This window comes from Kogia breviceps, chromosome 15 (genome assembly GCF_026419965.1).
Source record: "Kogia breviceps isolate mKogBre1 chromosome 15, mKogBre1 haplotype 1, whole genome shotgun sequence".
Lineage (NCBI taxonomy): Eukaryota > Metazoa > Chordata > Mammalia > Artiodactyla > Physeteridae > Kogia > Kogia breviceps.
In genome coordinates, this window is record NC_081324.1 from 52,511,682 (window position 1) to 52,534,591 (window position 22,910).

At 37.9% G+C, this 22,910-nt stretch overlaps 1 protein-coding gene, 1 long non-coding RNA gene and 1 pseudogene across 7 annotated transcripts in view; 2 read left to right on the top strand and 1 right to left on the bottom strand.

The window, feature by feature from the left end:
* Positions 1-22,910, bottom strand: part of GREB1L (GREB1 like retinoic acid receptor coactivator) — a 274,898-nt gene that overhangs the window by 42,710 nt on the left and 209,278 nt on the right. For all 6 annotated transcript variants that reach the window (XM_067015553.1, XM_067015558.1, XM_067015556.1 and 3 more), the window contains 2 exons: positions 21,066-21,263; positions 1,032-1,212 (listed from right to left, as the gene is read on the bottom strand). In XM_067015553.1, coding sequence (XP_066871654.1) covers positions 1,032-1,212; positions 21,066-21,263 — 379 coding nt within the window. The remainder of the gene's footprint in view (positions 1-1,031; positions 1,213-21,065; positions 21,264-22,910) is intronic.
* LOC131742311 (tumor protein D52 pseudogene) lies at positions 13,158-13,585 on the top strand (annotated as a pseudogene).
* LOC136792723 (uncharacterized) overlaps positions 16,528-22,910 on the top strand; it is a 98,619-nt gene continuing 92,236 nt past the window's right edge. The window contains exon 1 of the long non-coding RNA XR_010836976.1: positions 16,528-16,765. This is a non-coding gene — a long non-coding RNA (uncharacterized lncRNA). The remainder of the gene's footprint in view (positions 16,766-22,910) is intronic.

The following is a 22,910-nucleotide window of genomic DNA, read 5'->3' on the forward strand; positions in this document are numbered from 1 at the left end:
CTCATAGAACATGAGCAGTAACTGAATAAGGTGTGGGCAAAATTTCTTTTCTTTATCTTTCCTTCCTCCCCCTCTCCCTTCCTTCCTTTCTTGGAAATCTAACAAGTTATACCAGATCTTATTTACACCTACATATGGCTCTGGACTTCAGATTATGGAGTACCAAACACATTCTGGCTTCTGAACAAGTGTTTTTGTAATTCTGACATTTCTACCACAGATCAAAAAAATTCCAGATGGCTAACCTCAGTGTGTCCTGAGGAAAGAAAATCTAGGAATTCTTGATGATGCCTGAAATTTCCCTCCCCCTACCTGGTGAGGACAAACCATGATATGTAATACTTGACAACTATTTGCCCTTAAAAAAAATAACAAAAAACAACTACTTGCTTTTTTCAATCCATAGGAACAAAGATACCCCCTTCTAGATACAAACTGTGATTTGACCTGCCTCCGTCACACCACACAAACTGTTATTTCATTAATAAGCCCATAATGAGATAGGATGGTCTCTTGTTTAAACATGTAAATTGCAGAAGGTTCTGGATCTGCTCTCAGATCATTGAAGTGGCATCTCCACTGCTGCTAAAGGGAAGAAGGAAGAGAGAAAGGCAAGGAAGAGGAGAAAGAACATGAAAGGAAGGAAGAGAGGACAAGGAAAGGGAGAAAACGAGAAGAACCATGAGAAGGAGGGGGGATGGGCGGGAAAGCTCATGGCCCTTCTGGGCACTCACTCACCACAAGGCCCTTGTTGCCACCCTTTCACTGAAGCAGCTGAGTCCCACAATGCTCTTAAGACCGGATTTTAACAGGAATTTGTAAATTCACCCACAGTATAGTTAAAATAAAATCAACATTAAAGCGGTAAGAAAAGTTGAGAAAGCAAGGAAAGGGTGGGAATAAGTTAACCATGAGAAGATGCCAACTGGTAGGGTCCATGGTCTTTCAAATCACCACCTTTTAAATTATTTAGCACATGACCATTACTGCTGTAGAAGAAATATTGTATTTGCTCACTCTGAAGCAATCACCTCGTTAGTTCCACATGGGAGTTGTCATGAACTAGCACAAACAGTGTGTATGGGTTCTGTTTCACCCTTCTCATAAACACTTCAAACTTGGTTTGAATCTCATTGTCTAGACGAACAACATATTTCTCTGCTCTCTGATAGGCTGTCCCATTTTCCTCCAGACCCAAGTCTACAAGGACACCTGCCAAGAAGAAAAAAGAGTTTATCTTTTTTACACACATGTCTATGAGATTAAGTTCAGTGTACTGATATATTGGGTACTAACCATATACAGAGATTTACAGAGCAGGTAGCTTTCCTTTTCCATATTCCCCACAACAGCTTTGAGGAGGAAATATCAGGTTTCCTTTTCTTTAGAATACCGCACCCCACCTCCCATACTTCATACAAATGACAACAGGGACTGACCTGATAACGTTAAGTAGAAGCTTGAATGTATGAGACCTCCGTCTAATTAAATTCTATTTATATGTGAAATATAAATTTATATTTATATGTGAATTTAATTAAATTCTATTTATCTGCTAATAGCTACTATAGGCCACTTGGACAAAATGAAGCTTTGGACTACAGCTCTTGGACACATTGATATAATCGTGTAAATCTTCCTTACCCCCAATTTAGCAACAAAACACATATAAGAGAAAAGGAAAATAAAATCGGATGTCCAAAGATACATCGCTAGATCCTGAGCTTTTTTAGGTAGTATTTTACTCCTTTTATATAGTGACAATGTTGCACAGTACCTAGAGTATGGGATGCCCTCAACGATTGTTGGATTATGTACCAAATTAACAGAATGAACTGAATTACTCAAGACAATTATATTCTCAAAATGTTAGAAACTGTAAAACTTGTACTGTATCATTATCTCTGTCTATAGTAAAATTATTTCTACATACAGACAACTAAAATAGTTCTAGGCACATGAAGCTGTTGTTGGATAATTAAAACACCAAATCCTCCTTTTAAATGAAGAGACAAAGTGGCAATTATGTGAGGTGAAGTGTGTGTTAACTAACCTTATTGTGGTGAACATTTCACAATACATACATGCATGAAAACATCACACTGTATACCTTAAACTTAGACAATATGTTAATTATATCTCAATAAAGCTGGAAAAAAAACACTGCCCCCAAACAAGGTGCACAACACTCCCCTGCCCAAGACAATCAGCCCTCTGAGAGGAGAGCCTTGTGACTCAAGCCCATGACCCTCCAGGCAGAAGGAACCAGAAGACTGATTAGGGTTAGATATGTCACATTTGGGGGTTATTTATGGTCCTCCAAGGATATCTATTTAACATCCAATATCAGCCACATCCACCAGTCCCAACTGTGTGGAAAAAAATTTAAATTAAAAAAGATAAACAAGTTAAGTGAAGAGACTTTTATGAATTATGTTGACTTAGTTTTGTTTGTCTAGTTTTTCTTTTCATATAAAACCAGGCTAATTAACAGCTATATGCAATTAGCATCTAGATGCCATAATACTAATAGCTCTAAATGGTATAAAAGAAAATAGGAAAAATGTTTTACCATATGAAAAATTCATTATACCAGAAAAGGTAAACAGAAAGGTAATTTTGCTTTCAAACTTTCTTCATTAGGAGCCTTTACTCAGACATTGTTTTCAATTTCCACCCAGGTGTAGTCAAATGATGTAGTGAATATTTCCAAAAGCAATTAATCAAACATTTAATTTGGCAAGTAGTCTGATTGTTTTGGAATATGGATTGCTTATAAAATTTATTCAACATTCGATAGAGATTTACTGAACATCCATTATATATCAGGTACTATGTCAGGTATTGTGCTCAGCCTGGGGATACACAGGAGGGCAGGACAAACAAAGATCTTAATCTCATGGAGCTTATGATGGAGAAGATGGATATTTTTGACAAGTGTCATGATGAGAGACAAAGTCCTCTGGTGTAGAGGAGGTGAGCAGAGGCAAAGAAAGAGGAGCTATTTAATCTCTGGTGGTTTCTGTTTCCTTATTTGTAAATAGGGAGAGTAGAACCAGTTGAAAATTAGTCTATATTTCCTAAGTTTATTCTTAGGAAATAAGCAGTGAGAGTTAGGAGTCTCTTAATATGATAAGACCATAAATAATTCACAAAGAGGAAAAATGTATCTTATGGATAATTGAGTTGATCACATTTTAAAACAAACGAAATGCCGACCAACTGTATGCCTTTGACAGGTGAAGTCCATACATGCCCTTAATGGAAAGACAAAGTTCCATGAATCTCAGAGGTCATTCTCTTAGACATAACATGGTATATTAGTCTATGCTGCCAGCTGGCTCTGCAGTGGTATATCTGGGTGGATAATATATATAATATATCTGGGTGGGGGGGAGGCACATCAGAGGTACTTGATTGTTTTATTTCTAACGGGGCATTTTTAGTATATCATCCTTACCTTTACATTTTGTTTTAGACTTGCTTTTAGTTTTAAGTTTTGTTTCTTTCCTGGTTATGAAAGTGATAGATACTCATCTGGGGAAAACTGGAAAGTATAGAGATATATTAAAAAAGAAAAAATCATCCATGATTCTTTAACTCAAAATAAGCCACTGTGAACATTTTTGTGCATTCCTTCCTACTTTTTAAAAATGGATATTCTGCTACCTAGCTCACATTTTATAACTGTATATCCTGACTTTTTTTACCTATAACTGTAAAGTGAGAAACAAAACTATCCACAACCAGTCTAATGATACAGTATTTATCCTTTCATAGAAGCTGGTGGTATTACGCAGTGTATATTAAAATGTAAACAGAATATAATTTAATATTCTATTTTAATTCCTTTCTCCCTTCACAGCTTCTCCTTAGTAAATGTAAAACAAAAATGGATATGGTCTCTTCCTTCAGAGGGCCTCTTTCAAGAGGTGTTAATGGCATCATTACAAGCATTTCATTTCAACTCAATAAAAATATCTTATGCTCTTACTATATTTAGAAATAAATGGAACCACCAATTACTTTAAAAAAGAGAGAGAGAGAAACAAAACTATCACTATTTACTAATAATATGTCTTGGTAGAAAACATAAAATAATCCACCAATAATCAATTAAATTAATAAGAATTTAGTTAAGTTGATGGATTCAAAATCAATTTATAAAAATTAGTTGTATTTCTATATACCAACAGCAAACAGTTAGGAAATGTATTTTTAAAAAACTATTTTACAATGATGTAAAAAAATATCTACAAATAAATCTTATAAAAGGTTATAAGACCTTTATGGAGAAAATGATGAAACTATTAAGGACATTAAAGAAGACTTAAATCAGAAGTATATCATAAACATATAGTTAAAATTTAAAATTGTTTAAAAATGTATATGGCAGAGCAAAGAACCAAGAATAGTCAAGACAGCTCTGAAGTAGAAAAGGTGGGAGAGATCTGCCTTACCAGAGACTAAGAATTATACAGCTGTATTAACAAGACGGTGGTTTTGGCATGGAGCAAACCCTGAAAACACACCCACATGCATATAAAATGGAGATTTATGATAAAGTTTGCAATGTAGATCAGTGGTAAAGGATGGGCTCTTCAACAGTCAGCACTGAAGAACCAAGAAATTATATTGGATCTTAACTGATATGCAAAAAAAAAAAAAAAGAAAAAAAAGAAAAAAAATTCAGGTGGATTAAAAACTTAAATGTAAAAGACAAAACTCTAAAACTTTTAGAAGACAATAAAAGAGAATAACTGTGCAACTCAGGATTTCTTAAACAGAAAAGGCCAAATGATAAACTAAACTTAAGAAGGTCTATTCATCAAAGACGTTATAAATAAAAAGACGAACCTTCCAAATCTGTAACTAGCATTACTAAAAAGGATTAGTATTCAGAATACATAAATTACTCCTACAAATCCAAGAGAAAATGGGCAAAAAAAAAAAAAACTTTAGCAGGCATTTCCTAGAAGAAACCCAAATGGCTAATAAACATCTGAAAAGATGTTCAGCCTCATTAATAATAAGGGAAATACAAATAAAAACCATAATAAAATGGAATAATACCACATTAATACAAATTTAAAAAAACAAGATAATTGTAAGAAAGAAGTGGATGAAAGAAAATACTTATGTATCTCATTTCTGCAAAACAAATTCAAAAAGGATAAACCACAACCTAAAGAGATTAGTTATCAGTAGGGGGATGGGTGGAAAAGGGGTGTAAAGAACAGAGAATGGGAATGAGTAGGTATGAGGTGGGAGAGATGCTTCTCTGAATATACCGTTTTGTATAGCTTTGGCTCTTAGAACCATAGAACAAAATTAATCAAGAATGGAGGGCAGGGGGCTAGACTTCCCTGGTGGCGCAGTGGTTAAGAATCCGCCCTGCCAATGCAGGGGACACGGGTTCGACCCCTGGTCCGGGAAGATCCCACATTCCGCGTAGCAACTAAGCCTGTGCGCTACAACTACTGAGCCTGTGCTCTAGAGCCCATGCGCCACAACTACTGAAGCCCGTGCGCCCAGATCCCGTGCTCTGAAACAAGAGAATCCACCACAAGGCAAAGCCTGTGCACTGCAACAAAGAGTAGCCTCGGCTCGCCACAAATAGAGAAAGCTTGCGCACAGCAATGAAGACCCAATGCAGCCAAAAATAAATTTTTAAAAAAGAATGAAGTGGGGGGACTTTCCTGGTAGTCCAGCGGTTAAGACCCCGTCTCCAAATGCAGGGGGCCTGGGTTCGATCCCTGGTCAGGGAACTAGATCCCACATGCCGCAACAAAGATCCTGTGTGCCACAACTAAGACCTGGCGCAGCCAAATAAATAAATAAATATTTTGTTTTAAAAAAGAATGGATTGGGGCATGGGGGGTTGGATGGGAGGAGAGGCAGGCAACATGGAATCCAAATGGTAACAAATGAAACCTAACATAACCACACTGATGAGGGGTGAGCATGAAAAGAGCAAAACTCAGTAAAACAAATCAGTGTTTTGGCTGGAAACCGTAAAGCTAAAGACCAAAAGAATTGTATGGCAACACTTTAGCTGGCAATCTGTTTTCTCACAGGGGTGTGAGTTAGCAATTGTGTAACTTCTAGGAAAAAAAAAAAATCAAAGAAGTGAATATGTACATTATAGATAACAAGAATCCGGTTTCTCCCTGTCAGAGAAAGTTACAAATAGAGAAGTGGGGAAGGACTAAAAGGAACCTTGCAGTGTTCATATGGAATTGGAAATAGCAGTTAAAGTCATGAAAAACAAGGTAAAATTGAAGACATGTCCCAGGTTGCAGGTGAGTAAGAGGACAAAAGAACTGAATGCAATGTTTGATCCTGGATTGAATCCTGGAACGAAAAATGACATTAAGGGAAAACTAGTGAAGTCTTTAGTTGGTTAATAGTTTTGTTCCAGAATTGATTTCCTGTTTTGATCATGGTACTATGGTTATATAAATTCTCAACTTTAAGCAAAGCTGGTGAAGGGTTTCTGTGAACTCCCTATTTTTTAACAGCTTTATTAATATATAGTCCACATACATTTCACCCATATAAAATGTGCAATTCAATAGCTTTTAGTAAATTCACAGAGTTGTACAACAATCACTACAAGCAATTTTAGAACATTTTCATGAAACCCCAGACCCTTTAACCATCATCCCTCAATTCCCCCCTCAGTCCCCCAGCCCTAGGCAATTACCAATATATTTTCTTTCTCTATAGGTCTGCTTGCTCTGGACATTTAATGTAAATGGAATCATAACAATATCTGATCTTGTGTGACTGGCTTCTTTCACTTGGAATACCGTTTTCAAGTTTCATCCATGTTTTAGCATTCATCGATACTTCATTTTTTTTTATTGCTGAGTAATATTCCATTACATAGATGACCACATTTTATATATCCATTCATTATGGACATGATAGACATTTGAACTGTTTCCACTTTTTGGTTATTATGAATAATGCTGCTGTAAACTTTTGTGTACAGGTTTTTTGTGTGGACCTATATTTTCACTTCTCTCTCATTTTGTATCTAGGAGTAGAATGGCTGGATCATATGGTAACTCTTTGTTTAACCATTTGAAGAATTGCTAGACTGTTTTCTAAAGTAGCTAAACCATTTACATTCCCACCAGCAGTGTATGAACTTCCAGTTTCTCTACATATTACTTGTTATTGTCTCTCTTTTTGCTGATAGCAATCCTCATGGGCATGAAGTAGTATTCATTGTGGTTTTGGTTTTCATTTCTCCAACTGCCTAATGGTGTTGAGCATCTTTTCATGTGCTCTTTGGTCATCTGCATATCTTCTTCGGATATGTGCCCATTCAGATCCTTTACCCATATCTTAATTAGGCTATTTGTCTTTTTATTATTGAGTTATAATAGGTCTTTAAATATTATAGATATGTTTCTTATCAGACATATGATTTGAAAATAATTTCTCCCATTCTGTGGGTTCTCTTTTCATTTTCTTGATGGTGTCTTTTGAAGCACAAATGTTTTAAATTTTGATGGTGTCCAGTTTATCTGTTTTTGTTGTTGTTTTTGGTGGTGGTGCTCTTGGAATCGTATCTAAGAAATCATTGCTTGATCCAAAGTCACGAAGATTTACACCTATGTTTTCTTCCAAGAATTTTATTGTTTTAGGTCTTACATTTATGTCTTTGATCTGTTTTAAGTTACTTTTTGTTTGTGAGGTAAAGGTCCAAGTTCATTCTTTCACATGTGGATATCAAGTTGCCCCAGCACCATTTGTTGAAAAGATTATTTTCCCCATTGAATGGTCTTGGCACCCTGGTCAAAATTCAGTAGATGATAAATAGCAGGGTTTATTTCTAGACTCTCTCAATTCTATCCCATTGATTTATATGTCATCTTTATGCCAGTACCACAATGTCTAAATGCTGTAGCTTTGTATTAAGTTTTAAAATGGGGCAGTGAGAGTCTTCCAACTTTGTTCCTCTTTTAAAATATTGTTTTGGGTATTCTGGGTCCCTTGAATTTCCACTTGAATTTTAGGATCAGCTTGTTAATTTATGCAAAGAAGTCAGCTGGTCTTTTGATAGGGAATGCATTGAATCTGTAGATCAATTTGGGGAATATTGCCATCTTAAAAATATTAATGACTTCCAATTCGTGAATGTAGACTATCTTTACATTTATTTAGGTCTTTTAAAATTTCTTTCAACAATGTTTTCTAGTTTTCAGAGTATAAGTTGTACACTTCTTTCATCAAATATATGCCTAAGTATTTTATTCCTTTTGATGCTATTATAAACGGATTTTTTTTTTCAGCCAGCATATTGTGATAATTTTCTTTTTTTTTTAGACATCTTTATTAGAGAATGGAATTATTTTTAAATGTCATGTTTGGATCTCTTGTACTGTTTCTGTGACTTTTCTGAAGATATAAAATTATTTAAAAATTTTAAAAACTTTAAAATAAGCATGACCATATCAAACATTTGCAAATGAAACACATACATCGCTAGTGGGAATGTAAATATAACAAACCACCTTGGAAAAAAATTAGCATTATTTAGTAAGGTTGAAAGTGTACATAACCTATGCCCCAACAATTTTTCTCTCAGAGAAACTCTGGTACATGTGTACCAGCACTGTTTGAAATAGTAAAAAACTAGAAACAACCTAAATGTCCATAAATAGGAGAAATGATTTTTTTAAAATGTGTGTTATATTCATTTAATAGAATACTAAAAAGCAGTAAAATTAGTGAATAGCAGCTATACACAACAACAGGATTAATCACAGGAACGTAATATTGAGAATAAAAAGTAAATTACAGACAAATGCACTTACAAAAAGGTTTAAAGTATACAAAATTAAACAATATATTGTTTAGGAGTTATGCACTATGCAAAACTATAAATAAAACAAGGGAATAATAAACACAAAATACAACATAATAGTTACCCTTGAAAGAAGACGAATGTTAGCATCAGGGAGGGGAACAAGAGTCTTCAGTAAGTTATTTTGATGGGTACATGGGTGTTCATTATTTTGTGATTTTTAATACCTCATAAAATTTATAAATTTGATCTATTCAATATTTAAAATTTCTTAAAAGGTGGGAAGGCAAATATATATCTATGTTTAAGAAACTTTTAAAAGACATTAGTAACTATACTAAATTCTATTTGATGGATATAGCATCAATGTACAGTGACTATTTTCCTGTCACTTTCTACTTTGAATACTATAGAAAAGTTGAAAGACTAGTGCAATAAATACCTGTATAGCCTTCAATTAGTTTCACCAATTGTTAATATTTTGGTACATTTGCTTTTTCTCTTTATTACTTTTTATTCATTGTTGTTATTATTGCTGAATAATTTAGAAGTAATATATAATATTCACCCTTATATACCTCAATATGTATTTCTTAAGAGCAAAGGCATTCTCCTACATAACTAAAATACCATTATTACATCCAAAGAATTGAACTAACATTGATATAATATTCTCTAGTACACAGCATACATTTGGTTTTTTTAAACTAATTTTTATTGGAGTGTAGTTGATTTACAGTGTTAGTTTCTGCTGTACAGCAAAGTGAATCAGTTATACATATATCCACTCTTTATTAGATTCTATTCCCATATAGGTCATTAAAGAGTACTGAATAGTGTTCCCTGTGCTATACAGTAGGTTGTTATTAGTTACCTGTTTTACATATAGTAGTAGATATGAGTTTCACGAATTGTCCCAGAGCTGTGTTTTTTACTTTTTATTTTTAGGTCTAAGATCCAATCAAGAATTAAGCATTATACATGGTTGCAATGTCTCTTTGTTCTGTATAATTAAAACAGCTCCCTTTTTTTTTTCTTTTTTGGTCTTTTCATGGATATTTTTAAAAATGCAGGCTAGTTGTTTTGTAGAATGTCACACAATCTGGATTTTTCTGATAGTGTCCTTGTGATTAGATTCAGGTTAAACATTTTTGGCAATTATACTTCATAGGTGACATCATGTACTTCCCCTTGTTCATAATGTCAATCTGTCCCATAATGGGAGATGACGAAGTTTGATTGCATGGACATGGTACTGTCTACTGCCAGGTCTCTCCACTGTAAAGATGCCTTTTCCTCTTTGTAATTTTTAATATGTGGGATGACACTTTGAGACTGTGTGAATATTTGTTCCTGAATACATTTACCCAATGGTTTCAGTACCCACTGATGATACTTGCCAGAATCAATAATTATATTGGTAGTTCAAAACAGGGATTTCTTAATTCTGTTATTTTCTTATGTTGATTAGCTGGTACTCTTTTATAAAGGAGAGCTTGTGTCCTACCCCTCACTCCTGCCCCTTTGATTTTTTTTAGCATTACTGTGGACTCATGGGCTTTACAAAAATCCAATAGGTTACAATCCACTGCCATCATTCCTTTAGATGCCACAAATTACCAAGTTTGGACAGCAAAGTCTCCTTCAAGCAGGCTGCTGTGTCCTTTCGACATGCCTCCATCGATCTTTGAACACTTTCTGGAAACCAAGATTCCAGACTGTTCCTACCTCAGAGCTGGTACAATGGGGAATGGTATTTATAACCTAAGATCTAGATGATAAATGTGCACACACACATCTGATACTAAAATATCATTTTATTTTTAAAGATTACTATGATGTGGACCATTTTTAAAGTCTTGAATTCACCACAACACTGCTTCCGTTCCAAGTTTTGGTTTCCCGGCCGCGAGGCATGTGGGATCGTAGCTCCTCGACCAGGGATCAAACCCTCACCCCCTGCAGTGGAAAGCTATGTCTTAACCACTGGACCGCCAAGGAAGTCCCAAAATATCACTGCTTTTAAAACATTTCAGTGGATGGAGCTAAGAGACATTTAGTATTTTTCAAGTTATAAGTTTATACTTCTATCTCCAATTTAAATCTAAAATGAATATTTCTCCTTTCTTTCATGTAAGAACACTGGCTTTCAACATTAAAATATTGACCTATTTTCTCTATCCTGTGATATACACAAAATAGCTTAAGATTATCAGTACCACTTCCAACCACATACTGATTAAAATTCAAGATTCATTTGCAATTCTTTTTGCCCTTAGGATATGATATATCACACTGAGAATGTTCAATAAGAAAACCGTGTTTAAAACAATCCTTGAATTAATTCTTTTTGGTGTGTGGTTATGTTATCAATTTGATATGCAGTTAGGTTCATTTATTTCTGTTTGCATTTAATATTAAGATTTTTTCCCATTATCTTAATTTAATTTAATTTTTTGACTATGTAACTCATTTATAAGGATCAAAAGTCAAAGCTAGGGCTTCCCTGGTGGCGCAGTGGTTGAGAGTCCGCCTGCCGATGCAGGGCACACGGGTTCGTGCACTGGTCCAGGAAGATCCCACATGTCGCGGAGCGGCTGGGCCCATGAGCCATGGCCTCTGAGCCTGTGCTCCGCAACGTGAGAGGCCACAACAGTGAGAGGCCCGCGTACCACACACACACACACACACACACACACACACACACACACACAAATTGACTTGAATAAAGGTAATAAAAAAAAAAGTCAAAGCTATATTAAAAGTTATACTCATTCCATCCCTATCTCTTCCACCCCATATAGGATAACTTTTTCATTAGTTTCTGGTCTTGCCCTCATGTTTTGTTTTGTTTTTCAAAAATATACTTAGAGGTGTGAAATCTGAAAATGGTCAGAAGTGCCATGGCTGAGAAATGGCTGGTCTGAGAAAGGTCACTTTCTATATTCTTGATAATTTATTTATCACAGTTCTATAGGATTAAATAAAAGTTTATGTTCTAATAAATCATGAGCAAATCTCACATTTTTCCAACTCCACAATAAAAAACGGACATCAGCAGGGTCCAACTGGGATACTGATGGTAGTAGCACCAAGAGATTCAGGGCCATGTCTACCTAAATAATAAATCTTACTTTTTAACATGAATGGGAACTTAGGAAGCATCAGTAACTCATCTTCTTTTATGACATTTTGCAACTTATTGAGTCCTAGAACAGAGCCAGTGGTGGTTGGGAATCACCTAAAGTGTTTGGTGATTGGTTGGTGTTCCCTAAAAGTTATTGATCTGAATGTTGGGAGCTGCCTTAGGTGGTGCCACAGTCATGGTCATCTTCCATGGAAATAACCAACTCCAAAGAAGAGGAACCTTCTTGGATGGACAAGGACTCCAAGCAACTAGACTGTAGCCACTTGTGCCCCCTTTGGCTTTACTGAAGGCTACGGAGCCAGATGTGTTTAAGCATTAGCCTGAATTCCCCTTTATGGGATTAGAGAAAAACAATATCATGTCCTCCAAGGCCATTCCTCGCAAAACTTTAAAGGGGAAACAGCAATTTTTCAACCAGCTAAGGGTCTTGAAGGGGAATAAAACCAAGAACACAGGCACCAAGTCCACAATATCTTGTGAGCACCAGTGTCAAAGCCATAGAGGTGAAAAGTCTGAATGAGTGGCCAGAACCCATCACTAGAAGGAGCTAATCAGCCTGAGTATCAGGTTAAACTGATAATAATCAGGGAATCTAAAATGTCCAGGTATCAGTAAAAATGACCCAGTGCTCATCTCAATGCCCCATGGTACTGCTTATTTATTTGGAGAGAACAATGTGGTCTGGCTTGAATGTTATTATCTTTTGATATTTTTTAATAAAGAATTTCATTTCTAAATTTTTTATTTCTAATTTTTATTTCTTGCTCTTCCTGTTAAGAAGATATCCTAAAGAAAAATAAAACTACTCTCAGTTTCAGCTGTTCATCTTCCCTTGGGATCGAATTAATTTCTCTGAAGTTTTGGTATGCAAAAATATTCTAATGCTTAAAAGGAAATGAAAATCATGTTTATTTTTTAATTTTTGGCTGATTTTATGGGTTTGTTATAACTGCTTTTACTGATATGTCTTCAGATCCCTATTACAAAAAAGTAGAATATAAATAATAAATTGCTATTGTTTTTTTAAAAAGGAAATGAAAATCCAGAAAATATTAAATCATTAGAGCATGCTGAATTTTTAAGTATTATAACAATGGACATTCCTTCACCCTGGCTATCTCTTTTCAGCAAATAACCTGGGAGGAGGACAGGAGGAGTGCGGCGGGCGGGCAGGCCAAACGAGGACTCGCTGCCGGTGGGCAGGAGACATGGATCGCAGCGAGCAAGGTCTACTGAGAACAGACCCAGTACCCGAGGAAGGAGAAGATGTTGCTGCCACTATCAGTGCCACTGAGACCCTATCAGAGGAGGAGCAAGAAGAGCTAAGAAGAGAACTTGCTAAGGTAGAAGAAGAAATCCAGACTCTGTCTCAAGTGTTAGCAGCAAAAGAAAAGCACCTAACAGAGATCAAGCGGAAACTTGGGATGAATTCACTAGAGGAACTAAAACAGAACATTGCCAAAGGGTGGCAAGATGTGACAGCCACGTCTGTGTACAAGAAGACCTCTGAAACCTTATCTCAGGCTGGACAGAAGGTTTCAGCTGCTTTTTCATCTGTTGGATCAGCCATCACCAAAAAGCTGGAAGATGTAAAAAATTCTCCAACTTTCAAATAATTTGAGGAAAGGTTGAAAGTTTAATGTCTAAAGTAGGGGGAACCAAGCCTGCTGGTGGTGATTTTGGAGAATTCTTGAATTCTACTGCAAACGCTAGTTCCACCACCATGGAGCCTCTTCCAGAAGAGACACAGGAGAGCCTGTGAGATTCCACCTTTGTTCTGCTACTCGCTGCCAGATGCTGCAAGCGAGATCCAAGCACATCTTGTCAACATTCATTGCCATGAATTTCCACCAGATGTGCCTTTGTTGAACTTTACATATTCCTTTGACCAAATAGTTTGTGGGTTGAACAACGTAAAAATATCTTAACCTCTATTCCTGGGAGACACCCTTTCATGTGCATTTAAGGCCCTTTATTTAGGAAATATCATGATAAAAACACATATAGTACCTGGAGATCCTCACTAGAATGACCTAAGAAGCTGTGGGTTATCATAATTGCTTTCCTACTTTACAAAATTGCTCTGGACCTGGGATACCAGTTTGATCTTTGTCTTCTATACAATTTTCTTTTTTCCTCTTTGAATCTCTGTATATTTGATTCCTACATAAGATTGCTCTTTAAAATTATCTGTATCCTGGTTATTAAAAGTTTTGGCAAAATGTTCTTTACCTCCAAGGGAAGAACTACCAGCTACAAAAAATATTTCGAATAGGTATTGTTTTGGTATAAGTTATCTTATATCTTGGGTGTTTGAAGACACCAGACTAAATATTCAATTCGTTATAGCTTTGTAAGTGACAATATGTACAAGTAATTCAAAATCCTAGGCGACTTGATACTGGAGCCCTCACATCCTTGTTTATCACCATCTGTGACAGTAACCATTTTAGTGTCATGGTTATTATGCGTCATGGTTATTATGCCACTTATAGCTACTTATTTTTAACCAGATTAAAATTTTAGTTTTGGAGTAAATTGTAAGTTAACGTTCTGAATCAAGCATATTGTATTATCAATACGTTGAAATATGAACACTCTCCTCAAATGTTCAGTTCAAAAGCCTGAAAGTTTTTTAGATCTAGGTAGCTGAAAAGTGCTAAAATCAATCACATTAGGGGAAACGTTGTTGTCTTCATTTAATTCATTTAGCAGCATTTACAGTAAGTAGCACACCAAGTTATATGACTAATATAACTTGAAAAAATTTTATGCTAAGGGGTTGGTGATAATTCCTGGGGATTTGATGCATTAATAAATATCAACTCATCATTTTCTACTTACTTGTTTTCAGTGTGTTAGAAATTACAAAATGATACTGTAGGTATTGTCCCCTGCTTTGAAAACTGAGTGTCAGGGCTGAATGAACCAAAGCCTCTGGAAGTATCTGCATGGAGGCCAAGGTACTCTATTAATGCTAATGGCTACTTACTCACCACCACTATCTTTTCCTTATGCTGTGTATGGTTATGGCCTACAATGTTGTATTTGTTATTTATCAAGTTGTGATTGTTTTACTATTGTTTAAGCCAAATGTTAATTGCCAAGCTTGGAGTGACCTAAAGCTTTTTTTTTTTTTTTTTTTTTTTCGGTACATGGGCCTCTCACTGTTGTGGCCTCTCCCATTGCGGAGCACAGGCTCCGGATGCGCAGGCTCAGCAGCCATGGCTCACGGGTCCAGCCGCTCCGCGGCACGTGGGATCTTCCCGGACCGGGGCACGAATGCGCGTCCCCTGCATCGGCAGGCGGACTCTCAACCACTGCGCCACCAGGGAAGCCCTAAAGCATTTTTTAAAAGCATGACTAGATTTACTTTGGGATAAATGATTTTATCCAAATCTGAAAAGCTACAAGTGTCGACTGTTATAAAATATTGATAACATGCTGCCATTCTTGATTGCTGGAGCTTTTGTTAGCACTTCAGATGCAACTGAAACTATGCTCTATTACATGTGAAAAGCTTAATAAATTCTGTATATCAGTAAAAGAAAAATAAATATATAACCTGGGTATTGAAACAGCTGGTTAAAATTCCGGGTAATTGCTTTCGGTGCCCACTGCACTGGTGGTCCCACTGTTTTCTGGTGGCCTGGCTGGCTCCCTTCTGTCCTCCCAGTGGGAGAGAATTCTCTAATTTGGTTTTGGTGAGACTTCTCTGTGTGGGTGTATATGACTATGCTGTTTGTTTGGGTCAAGGAGGGAAGCAGCACTAGATCTGCACAAGAAGAGCATTCTGAACACACAGATACAACTTCAGAGCCCTGTGTGACTGACAGATAACAGCTGATACATATCCATCTTAAGGGCTTTACTCTTGGCCAAAGTAGGTTTGCAAAACATGGTTTTAATGGCTGAATTTGTTTTTGCCACAGGACTGCCACATCTTAAATATTAATTAATTCTATGTATGTCTTCCTCTTTTATTTATTTATTTATTTATTTATTTATTTATTTATTTATTTCAGCTGTGCCACACGGCTTGTGGGATCTTAGTTCCCCAAACAGGGATTGAACCCAGGCCACAGCAGTGAAGACACCAAGTCCTAACCACTAGACTGCCAGGGAATTCCCTATGTCTTCCTCTTAAAATAGATTTTAACTTAAAATTTAACAGAATGTTACAAAACTTCAGTTCAACACATTTGTTAAGTGTCTCCTGTGCTATAGACAAGACAGACCTATACCCTGAATATTTGCTTTCTAGCTGAAGAGAAAGATCATCAATAAACAGACAGCCACTATGCAGTCTTAAGTGCCGGGCTGGAGCACCACAGGGTACTGAGTAGCACTGGAGCATGACTTGTAGAAGGAAGGCTGGGAAAGGATGTGTCTTGGAAGCCAAAGGCACTGCAGTGCTTAAAGGAAGGAATGGAGGGCACCTGTGCTGTCAGGAGTCCAGATAAAGACAGAAAAGGTCATCCATGACACTGGTGAGAGTCCTAGAAGCGTGGCAGTGGGGAGTGGAGGCCAGTTTGCAGGGTGTTGAGTGACTGGAAGATGAGGAAATGAAGATGACAACAGACACCTCTCTCAGTGTTTGTCACTTAAGTTGAGGAGGATGAACTGGAGGGTTAGGTAGAATTAACAGAGGCTTGTTTTGTCTCTGAGAGAGTGGGGTAGGTTAAAACTGATGTAATGAGCTCCAGGAGGGAAGGAAATGGAAGGTCACAATGAGAGAAGAGATCATCAGAGTGTGAAGTCCATGAGAATGAGGAGAGCACGGCCTCCAGAGCAAGGTGGGTGAAGCAGGCTTACACAGAGAAGGGCAGCTCTTCATGGATCAGGAAGGAAGGGGGAATGACGGGTGTATATGCAGGTAGGTTTCCAGATTTGGAAGGAAGTTTTAATCTGAAGTTTTCTTCCTCTGGGGGTGGGGGAGGGGAGAAACAAGCGGCATGGTCCTTTGCTAAGAGAAGGATGAGGTCAGAACTGTGAGTGACACAGAGTCTGCAAGAGCCAGTCACTGTGGAGAGCAGGAGAGACAGCCAACTAAAGAACCAGAAAGGATTTATGAGGCATCAATCGAAAAGGTTGATTTTTTTTCCCCACACAGTGTATGTTGCAAAGAAGTCTGTGGTCTGGCGTTGGGGTTGTTAGAATTTACAATTCCAGGATCCAGGAGCGTCTGGGATATGACTAGGGAGCAGGCGACTGAGGGGCAGTAGAGGTAAAGGTGTCTGCGGATGAGAGCTTAATGTAGAGAAGCTAGGATTTGGTGGGGTCGTCCACTTGGGTGGGAGGCGATGGCTGTGAGGCAGGTGCCAGCGCTGTCTATAAACTAGGGGTGGGCGCTGGGCAGCTACTACTTGGTCGGAAACTGACTTCATGGATGCTAACGTTAGGTACCTGTTCAGTTATATTTGTACAGAGGAATCTCTGGTGTTTCCCTACTCCAGCTCAGGGCAGAGTGCTTTCCTAGTACTTTCGTCCCTGGGATCCCATTCCCTGCTGCCTTTCTCACTTCCTTTTTTTCTGCTGACTGACAAGGAGCTATAAGGTTGGTGAGACCAAGAAAATATATTTTAGAAAGTGAAATTGCCTTCCTTTATTTCTTCTCCTCCCCTCCTAATCTCTACCACTGCCTTAAAACCTATCTACATATCAGCAGACAAAACTGTCTCTCTGGTTCTTTTATGATCAGGCATGTATTGAGGTGTCAAATTTATGTCATTCCCCTAAGCATGATAAAACTTCCTTGACTGGACACTCCTAGATCTGCTCCCATTTACTGGGGGCTGCCACGGATACCATTTTAAAAGCAGGGAGGAGGAAAATATGGACAGTCACTAATCCTTCCTGTTTTCATCCTACTCATGTTGAGTTGAAAGTGGCTTGCATTTTGATTGCATTTTGATAACCTAGTATTCTAATTGATAGAATTTGGAGCTTCTTGAATTAGAAGAGCTATGCTACAGCATCAGTCTGTAAAAAAAAATGACACTAAAACAAAATAATTTCCTATGGTCTAAAAATTCCTTATATTGCTTCTCCACTGATCCCTGCAGCATTTACAAATCCATCTGGGGCAAACTTAAAAACGTTTAACCCATTTCCTTTCTTTTTCCTTCCAATTCTTTCTGTAATGTTTTCTTTTGTCCTCTTTTCCTCCCTGCTTCCACTCCTTAGTTAGAAAGTAAGTTAAGGTATCAAATGCTTCACCTTAGTGCTGAGTCTGCAACAACGTGATGGTTTCTATTTTCACCTTTTTCTTTCAGCCACACAAGGGCTGCCAAGGATGTGGCCTTTCTGCATGTCCTGGCTGCTTCTCCCTGCCTGGTGCTTTTCCTGGCAGGCTGGCTGCTGAAAAGCTTCCTTTAGGGAAAGGCAAATGGAACCAGAGAGCAAAGCACTTGAACACTGGTGTTCTGTGTACCCATCCCTCCCCTTCCTCCCTCCAGCCCCAGCTCTCCCTTCGAACCCAAACCCGTAGTTGAGCCCTTACTGGTGCCAGGCCCAGGAGAGGCAGAAATGAGGCACCAGGCACACAGAGATGAGAAAACAGTCCTTGTCCCCAAAGCACTGCCCTCTGGACCTTAGGCAAATGTAGCTCTCCTTGATTCACATGGCAAAATATGAGGAAACTGAGTCGGAGGACTTCTTGAGACTCCTTTGTGTTTTCATAGCAATGACTTTCAAGAATTGTTTTAGTGGAGAATCTCTGCTCTGGACAATCTCTTTACACCTTAAAATGCTTCTGGTCCTTCGGGTTCTATCAACTGTGATGTGTTCCAAAAATACAAAGGTATTCAAAAAAAAGCAAATACATTTTGGTGTTGTTATGATATGGAATATCATATACATTCATTACGAATGATGCTTACAAAAGCTTAATGATGTGGAAAAATGTGCCTACTACATAACATCAGACATAGGCAGAGAAGAGAGCCTGGAACACTAGGTATTAAGTCATTTTAACAGTGATTATCCTTGAGTGGTGGGATTAGAAGTGTTTAAAATTTCCTACTTTCTTTTATTTTTCAAAATAAAGAAAACCACAACTCTGTATTTTTTTGTAATAAAAATGAATACAGTTATTTAAAAATATATAGAAGTGATTGTTTTTGCAGCAAAAATTTTCAGTATGTATGCCAAGGCCAGATGTGAATAATTTTAAAAATATGCTTTGCCTTGAATTTTCTGAATCTCTCTGTAACACTGATTTTCTTGGATTCTAAGCTTATGTAACTAGTCAAATACCAGTCCTTTCTGAGGAATGATAATCTCAAAATATACTCACTTTGGAAAAATCTGAGGGCATTGAGAAGGGAAAAGGAAGGACCAATCGAGTTTCTCTATCTGTCAAAAATGCAGGGTTTTATTTAGGGTCTTGCATTGATTAAGAAAGGTGAAAATACAGGTCATCAAGAGGTTATTTGAGGAAAAGGCTCTGGGGAGAGCATAACCACTTGACCATGGATGATTTCACCCCTTGAAACAGGTGCTAAGATGACTTGGCTGGAGTATGACTGGGATATCAGATCACAAACTCAGGAAGGCCACAAATGCCCTTTGGTACAAGTAAAAAACCTACAAGAGAGAAGGTGCTCCCTCCATAGTAATGAAGTGGAAAATCCACAAGAAGTAGCAAAAATCTGGTTAATGCCTGGTGTGACGAAAGCCCCTCCGTTTCCCTCAATGGAGGGGGGCGGAAAGAAAATGACGAATGGCCAGTAGCTGAGGATGTCTAGAACTCACTCCGGTTTCTGGGAGAGCTGTGAGAGAAGGCCACTTTGACCATCTCTGGCTAATTCACCTATAAGTCAATATTTCTAACAGGCCGTTTCGTAACTTGTCATTCAAAATTTTAGAGGCTAAAACGCAGGTTGCACTGTTAACCAGGCGCTTGGGTCTCGACAAGGCATGGAAAGCCTTTTCATGTCTCAGTCGCAGCCACTAAGAGGTGTTAAAGAGGGAAAAGCCTTTTGTTAGTCAGCTTATCTGGCCCATGGAACTTAGACCGAAAGATTTTTTGTAGAACTGTGCTAATCAAAGAGTGGTCTTCTGACCAGCCGCCCAGGTAGCCCCTGGTAGCTTGTTGGAAATGCAGAATCTGGAGCCCACCCAGACCTACTGAAGAGGAATCTGCATTTTAACAAGATCCCCAGTGATCTGCATGCACCCTAAACTTTAAGGAGCACTGAATGACAGGTGTGGAACATATAAACTGTATTTTAAGCTCTTGTGAAGTTTTTCTGCTTCCTGTTTTCAAATATATTGAAAATAATTTTTTTTACTATGGCAAAAAGATTTATCCTCCAGTTAAAATCTCTGTGTGTGTGTGTGTATTTGTGTCTTCCCCCAGCTAAGGTACTCAGAAGCAACTTGACATTTATAATTTCTTTTTCAAACCTAGTTTACAAAGGCAGGCATTTTCAGCAGTCTCAATTTTCTAAATTCCTTATTGCTTCTTGTAATTCTAAGCAACTTTTATGTTTGAGAGGGATGTTATTTACCACAGACTTCTAAAATATTTGCTCCCTACCTTTTCACATTTTCGGGAAAAATTTTTTTTCCTCTCTACTTATTCTCTTAAGGTCATTAGGAGAAATTCTAACTGAATTTTTTTTAATGAGGTTTCTCATTGCTGACACAGGGGATGGGGTTCTGGTTTCTAGGCTGAAAATCTGCTGGTAGTGTGCAAAAGGTACAAGAATCATCCTATCAGAATGACTCACTGAGCCACAGAAGGACTTCAGGTGGCACAGACCCCATCATCCCAGGCAGGGCTATCTTTGCCTTGAGGAAATTTCTCTTCATAAATGAGTGGCCAGTTTCTAATTCACTGATGACATCACAGACTTAATAGAATCAGGCAAATATGCACATCAATTTACCCTTGACCTAGGAGGGAAAAGGTCAGAATACTTTGAGGAAATACAGATAAATTTGAAGTAATATTTAAAGTACTCCTGTGATATTTATTACTGTAAAAAAGGATGGAAGTGCTCTAAAAATGTTTAGATTAAGCCATAGAAAGAGGCAGAAGGAATCTAAGGCTGGATCTAGGTAGGGCCCTCTTTGAAAGTTCCATCTTACCTGATTGTCGAATCCGTTGAAGAGTTTGCTGGACCAGAACCTCTGATCTTGGGACAATGATGATGAAGTCCACTTTGCTGAAGTGGCCAAGGTCCAGGCTCTGGCTGCCACTGTCTGCTATAGCACACACCTGGGACAAGAGTTTTCTGGCAACTGTAAGCTGCGGTTGATAAATCTGGAAGGGTTCATTATCTAAATCTAAAATTTAAGAAAGTCATAAGAACAAGATTAATCCACTTCTGTGATGGCCTCTATGAATCCATATAGGGACAAATAATACACATAGGGTAGAGTGATGCTCTATCACCAAGAATCCTCACTTTTTATCCTCACTCTCTATTGACTTTTAAGAGATTTGTCCACTTTCCCTGACAACTTGGCTGAAAGGATGTGCTCAAGAGTGAATGTAGTAGTTTTACAAATGTATCATTTTAATATCAATTGTCTCACAAGGCATGAACTCAGCACCCTCCCCTGCCCAGAAATGGGGGGACAGACCGCACTCTTGCAGCTGGAGCCAGAACTCATCTCTGGAAAGGGGAAGAGTTTCCTGGTTTCTTTAGGACTATCAGCACAGGTCAGGTGCCTGAGCCCAGACCCAGTTCAGAGCTAATGCCATAACCATAATCATGCTGAGTTCCTTTGAGCTTTTCTGGATGGCACTGCAGTAAACATTTCCTCTCCAGCAAGTCAGTTATAATATGGCTTGAAATTCTCCTCCCCATGACACTAACTTCACCTTTCTTCCCACTTGACTCCACTTTGCCAGTGCTTGTGACCTAGCAGGTCTGGGTGACTGTGGTCAACTCCCATGCTGATGCCTGTACTATCTGAAGCGCCCTGACCCATGACATGGCCAGCTGGCTGCTCAATAGGTGATGTATTAGAAAAACATTGCCCAGATACTCTAAACAAGCCAGTAGCTTTTTATTACAAGTTATAATCAAGCGATCAATCTCTCTTACACATGCGTGCATGCACACACACACATAATGAGAGACAGGCTTAGTCAGCTAAACACCTAAGCAGAAACATTTAATGCTTCTTGAAAGGGCTGCTTTTTATCAGGAACACATGTGGAAGTCTGACTGGAACACACAAGGGCCCAATTAACCTGTGCTAATGAACGTTTTCTAAAATCAAGCTGCAATACTTCCCAGGCAAAGACGGTAGTCATGGGACCCCAGTCACCATGGAACCCTGACAGTGAGTGGAGATTTATACAGGTGGGTCTCCCTACTGGTTGAGAGAACCTACTAGAAAAGCCCCAAACTGCAACTTTTAATAATAGCCCGAATAGTTTTTGACCCACAAAGATTACCAATCAAAATAAAAATCTGTCTTTGGTTAGTTAGGCTGTTGTTTCTTTCATTTTGTGGGTTAGACGAATGGGGACTAACACAGGGGGATGGCATAACTTTGTAGAACTGAACTTAACAAATATTGAAGTTGGAGGAAAACTAAAAATATCTGTAAGTAATGTTTCTTTTCTTTTTTTTTTAACCACCAAGATCTCTTATTTATTATTATTTTAAGCTTTTTTTGGGGGGGGGCCACATAGCTTGCGTGATCTTAATTCCCTCACCAGGGATTGAACCCAGGGCACCAGGGAATTCCCAAGCAATGTCTCTTAAACAGGGAATCAAGGATATGTACGTGGGCATCTGAGAATTTCAAAATTTTAACTTTGTTCACATAACACATTATAGATCATCTGGATGATCACTTTATTGTCATGCAATGTCCAGAAGTCAAAAACTTTTGCCTTTGAATTCATTTTTACACCTGAGCTGATGCCAAGCCATGCTACTTTTCCTGCTGAGGTAATCCTAATGCATAAAGGAT